The sequence below is a fragment of the Macrobrachium rosenbergii genome, chromosome 1 (assembly GCF_040412425.1).
Source record: "Macrobrachium rosenbergii isolate ZJJX-2024 chromosome 1, ASM4041242v1, whole genome shotgun sequence".
Lineage (NCBI taxonomy): Eukaryota > Metazoa > Arthropoda > Malacostraca > Decapoda > Palaemonidae > Macrobrachium > Macrobrachium rosenbergii.
In genome coordinates this window covers 18,483,099-18,489,098 of record NC_089741.1, presented here as the reverse complement: position 1 = coordinate 18,489,098, position 6,000 = coordinate 18,483,099, and the positions used below count along the sequence as shown (strand labels likewise).

The 6,000-nt window shown below is 35.9% G+C and overlaps 1 protein-coding gene across 2 annotated transcripts in view; it reads right to left on the bottom strand.

Annotated features, from left to right (window-relative positions):
* Window positions 1-781: 781 nt before the first annotated feature.
* The window catches only part of udt (protein undicht), a 28,442-nt gene continuing 23,223 nt past the window's right edge, over window positions 782-6,000 (bottom strand). For both annotated transcript variants that reach the window (XM_067104475.1, XM_067104393.1), the window contains exons 10-11: window positions 4,771-4,906; window positions 782-4,225 (exon numbers count right to left, since the gene is read on the bottom strand). In XM_067104475.1, coding sequence (XP_066960576.1) covers window positions 4,059-4,225; window positions 4,771-4,906 — 303 coding nt within the window. In that variant the 3' untranslated portion in view covers window positions 782-4,058. The remainder of the gene's footprint in view (window positions 4,226-4,770; window positions 4,907-6,000) is intronic.

Sequence of the window (6,000 nt, the reverse complement as noted above, 5' to 3'; positions counted from 1 at the left end):
TTCACGGTCTTTGTGGCTGGGAGTCCAAAGGTTCGCACCAGTGGTCTTATTTCCTTTCTCGCCTTACAACACTTTCGTAAGGGATCGTGCTGGTATACGGCAAGTTTAATCTGAATCACCATTCCGTTCGGTTTTCACAATGCAAGTTTCTCATTTCTAGAAATAGCCTGTAACTTTCTTTTTTACACAGATTTGCAATGCATATACTACTCACCTCAGCAAAAGGTATCATTTTTCGTATCAGATAATGAATGCATTTGGAAGCAAAAATTGTGCTCGAATCAGGGACACATACCTTAACAGTTTCTTATATTGATGATATTCAAACAATTTTCGAGAGTTCGGTCCAAAATAGAACCAAAGGCAGCAATTAAAGCACTGGTTCAAACAAGAATACAGAATTCTTGATGCCTTAGCACTTCAGAAGTACTGAAACGAACCAGCAATCGGGTCGTACTGCATGAGGAAGGTCGATGGTTACGAGCTTAAGCACTGTACCATAGTTCATAAAGCTTTAAAATTAATATTATCAATAGGTCGACGTCATGATTTGCTGGAAAGGCAAATCTACTTTCAACACTTTTTAAATAACAAAATAAATTAATTTAGACTTACCGGCCTCTACTTAAAAACGCGGTTGCGTTCAGAACTACTTAACTCTATCAAAACTTGAAGTTTGTTTGATACAACTCTGTGGGAAGTGTGACTTGAAAATACATATTTGCATTCTCGGGGCATAGAGGACTTCAAGATCATGAAAAGCAAACAAATAAAAAACATATGGTTTATTTCACTTTAATGAAATAGTTACAAATGAGCCAACAAAGAAACATATGGCTCTTTTGTTTTTTTCAAAAGACACAATTCTAAAGCTACTACAGTTTTAACCCCTCCAAAAAATATTTGTTTTGGACTTTGGCTTTTAAATAAACCTTACACCAGTCCCTCTCATAACACAAACTGACTAAATTCCATTACCAACGTCGTTATTCATTCCGAATCAAAGGTTCATTATGAAAAATGTAACATGCTGAGCCTTTACATAATTTCCATTGATGTTATACAATGCAAATGTTACTTTGAACATTTCAAATATGGGCTTCTAGGTTTAATGACAAAACATCATCGCAGACACAAGCATAAACAAATATCCTATTTACATATGGGCAAACACACACGGCCTCCCATAATTTCATCTGCATGACGAATTACACATACAGTCTGTATGAGACAACAATTAGAAAATTATGTTGATTAATACTGGTGTTATTGTGAACTTTGTTACTGAATACATACCACATACATCAGTACACATTATTATACATGTACGGGGATGAAGTACCAATGAACATACACATACATTCTAGGAAAATGCAAATGAAAAATATTTAAATGGAAAACTGATGATTTCCACCATGAAATCTTTTTTATTTTCTCTTTCAGTATATTCACACCAATTCAGAACGTTAACCTCACTCAAGATGAGATCAGTTAACTGACGAGCAACCTGAAGCACATATCTTGCCCAGGTCCGATGGAGAGAAGAAAAAAGGAAGTAGAAAGTGGATCTTAATCCCGAAACAAGACGGACAAGCCTCTCAAAAGGGTCGAGAGATTTTAGGAGTTAAAGAAATCAGAAGCAGATATAATCAATATTCCTACGACCGAAGTGGTGGGAAAGGAGCTGCCCCTCTGGGTTACTCTGTCCACGGAGTGAATGAATGAAGGCGACACGGTGGACTAAAGCTGTTAACAAGATTGTATTTCGGAAACTTGATGGAACTCCGCTTAAAAATTTGAGGTGTAATCAATTCACAGCTTGACAATCCGGGAGGGTGAGACAAAAATTTGATTAATGGCTGTTTATTGAGAAGTAGTCCTACTCCACTTCTTATCTGTACTAGAGCACTAAACACGTGCTATATTTCCTAGTCGCTCTAAGTAATAAGTCACATCTCTTTCAGTGTAAATATATGCAAATTTGTGCAGCTTTCAGCAACAACTTCTGTACCAATTTATACCAAAGAGATCTATCTTTGTCTCTCTCTCTATCTACCGTGGGGTGTACACTATTTGGCACAGACTAAAGCACTATATGTGGTAGACCTGTAATTATATCAGTCGTTTGTACTTGGGTGTTCCTTTTCTTTACTGCTCAGAGTTTTTCCTGGCTCAACGTAACATAACGCGTACCCGTCACAAGGAAGCAATGACCCAGCCTTTCTAACCTAACCTGACCTATCCTGTAAAGGGGGTCGTCTTCATCTAACCTAGCCTAACCTAACACACAGGCCATATAATCTGTGCCGGTCCTGTCACATTTGCATCTTGGAGATATGACGTCATACGTGCACTGTTCTGTTATTAAATTAACTCTGTTTAAAGGCTGTCCTTTAAAACCTTTTTACACACCCAAGGAAAAGTATGACTGCGAATATACAACAAATATATAACAAAACACTAACCTGACTTCTTAGGTGAGAGATGTGACATTAATAATAGTGCTGATCAAATTTAACCCTTAAACATTATTGACAACAGAATAATATTTAAGTTAAACCAAGAGGAAAATTTCACTGACACACTGCGGTGCCGATCTTATAAATTATAGTAGAAAGTCCTAATCATAAGGAGATACACGATAAGAGAATGGAGAATCATCTAAAAATAATCAATATACTAAACTATCAAACGTAAAATTATTTATATACAAAATATGCTTCCATATTCACATTCATACCAAAGACATACCACTGAGACTTTTTTTGTCATAAAGACAAAACAAGAAAAAAAAATATACGATTTTGCTGGTTTTCTTTAACCCGTAGGATAATTCTGCCGTTCGCCAATGAACGAAGCCTACTTCAATTTGCAACTAAAATTCTATTGCCTAAACAGACTACGTGGCAGTATTTGTGAAATCCTATGGCGTATGGCGCTTGTTAAAAAGTACAACCACTGTAACTGGACGGATTTAATGGATGGATTACTGGACTGCTGTATCACAACATGCGGAAGGAATTAAAAATAATGATCCCTGCAATATACGAATAGGAATGGCAATTTACCTTCAAGGACGGATATATTTAAGGCCTAAAAGACCTTGCGTTTTCAAAAAGTATCGCTCATGTTTGCTTCGGGTTTGGATACAATGTAAGGTAAGAAACTTTGGGTTACTTGGTACAGCATATTTATAAATCGTACATAAGCGTCAGTGAAATGAAAACACTAAACCAATGCGTGTGGGTTGTTCATGAGCAAAAATAGTAAAAGGTTCCAGGATTTTTCTGAAAATTTCGAAGAAATGTGACTTGGAAACTAAACGAGATTTCCTAAACATTTGAGCAGCTCTAATACTGCGTACTGCAGAAGTTCTTTTTATAACGAACTACCGGATACCCTTCACACCTATGTCGCTCGCACTTAATTAAGTAAGACCTTGTGAAGTCCATACAATTAAGATACATTATACATTCGCGTGAAATATTATCCTATTATCATTTGGCATATTTACAAGTCATTTCTTTTTCCACTCAGAATCCATTCCTTATACTTCAGACATTATTTGCAACGGCACAGACCATGTCTGACATACTCGGTAAGCCCTGGTGTCCTGGATAAATCGATCCCAGTAGATTTTCTTTCAAACTGCGCATGTCAGCAATAATACTTATTCTATGATGAACTTAAGCCATCCGTTAAACATTAAGAATGACCTGAATGTGTATAACTAATTATTCTTTTGAACACTAAACAAGCAGCGAGTTAGGACCGGATGTGTCTAAGATATTGGTTAAATATTCCCAGACAGAGTTTATTGATTTAAAAAGTACTGACTTCGAGATCAGTTGCAGCTTAAGAGAAAATTACTGCAATCAACAATTTCTATTTTACGTTGGTTACCTCGTGCATTGTTGCCAGTCATGCTGCTACGTCTCCTTCGAAATGGAATGAACCAAATTTATACTTTGAGGTCTAAAATCCACGCGGATGTTCTCCCAGCCGAGAAACGCAGACGCACGATCACTCGCGCACTTGTGACTTCCAAGTACTAGTCGTTATCGCCTTCTCACAAGAAGCAGCGTAACTAAACAGCTGACGAGGGTGATGGCGAGCGAGGCCTGGAACGCCTCCAGTCCCGACGTGAACCTGAAAACGTGGAGGTCGCCGTCGCTTATCTTCCAAGGGTTGGCGCCGTCATCGAAGTGCATGGGGCATCTGTCGTCTGAAGGAGGGGATTGATTTATGTTAGTATGGTGCGCTGGAGGTCAAGTTACCGGAAATGCCAATCACTCTTTGATAAATGTATGACTTATGACACCCTAATGTAGTATCTGACATTTTTACTTTTGATAACACATTGTAAAGAGGGTATACTGTAATTCTGGCACTGACGAAAACTAACTGATAAATTAAATCATTCGGAAAATATACTTTGTCTTAAAAAAATGATTCTATTTAAAATTTCCAACTAATTTACCATAAAAACAGGGAGGAATGCTTCAAAATTAAGAAAGGATGCAAATAACCTATCAAATGTTTCCACCTTTGAATGAATACTACATTGGTTCTTGACAAATGAAACGTCACCGAAAGAATGCCATAATAAATTCATGACTTGTGAATTTGAAGCTAACTTTAATCAGACTTTCAAACGCATCGACACTGTGGAGGAATGCTGAGCTGATTCCTGAACACTGTGAAAAAACTTTCATAAGATTTTCATACGCGAGGAAAATGAAACTCGTTTCAGTTACGTTGCACACTTACGTTCTCTCTCGTATTCGACCATTCGTATAGAGACTGCAGAACCCGGGCCATCTCCGTGCACCGTCTGGTGCATGTTGCAGAAAGGACCGACACTTTGAGACATCAAAATTTTATTCAGATCGGCCCGTTGGTATACCTGGGAATGATGGTAATAAGGTGAACTCTGTCGTGCTTGAGTGAAAGTTTAATTTGTAATTATCATTATTACTAGCTCTCACGCCATATAATATGCACGTGAAAAAATATAATTATTAACTAATTATTAATGCGTTACAAAAGTCTACAAAATACAGAATACATCACACATTGACGTAAAAAAGGGGGGTGAAGCCGGGCAAAGATTTCTGTGGTAATATAAAAGTTATTTTAACCCAAACCATGAATAAGAACAGTATTATTATTATTATTATTATTATTATTATTATTATTATTATTATTATTATTATTATTATTATTATCAAAATATTTTTGCCTGACCACTGACCTGATTATCAGCTCTCACAGGGTTGGTCCAAAGGATTTGTGTGTATATATATATATATATATATATATATATATATATATATATATATATATATATATATATATATATATATATTGTATATATATATATATACAGTATATATATACATATATACTTATATAATATTCCTCTTTTACAGTTAAATTACAGTTTTTTTAGGAAATTTATAATTGGATTAAATGAAAATGCTGAAGTTTTACGAAGTTTCACTGATCGATTAATTTCCAAATCTTGATAGTCACTGCTGATTATACTTTGGACATTCACATCAATTTTTAATTGTTATCACACTTTACAGTCAGAACGTTCAGGGTCAGGGTTGTTCATTAGAGCGTCAGACGAGAATGGTCTTTTCGGAGACGTGTCAGAATTACTTGCGCATGTCTCTCTCTCTCTCTCTTTGGTATGATGAACTCCATTTTCCAAAATTAGGCGTTATTTGTTTTAATTTATTACTCTCAGGTTCTTCATTCCATATATTTTGCCATTTTTATAATACTTATTTTTATGTGTTTTCTAATCATTCATGGGGATATATGCACTTGATCTTGTCGTAAGGGCTGCTACTTTGGCTGCTTTATCAGCGTCTTCATTTCCTTTGATCCCTATATTTGCATGGATCCAACATATTTCTATATTTTTCGAAATACACACAAATGTAATGGAGGGGGATTCTTTATAATCATACCTGAGAAATTTTAAGCAAC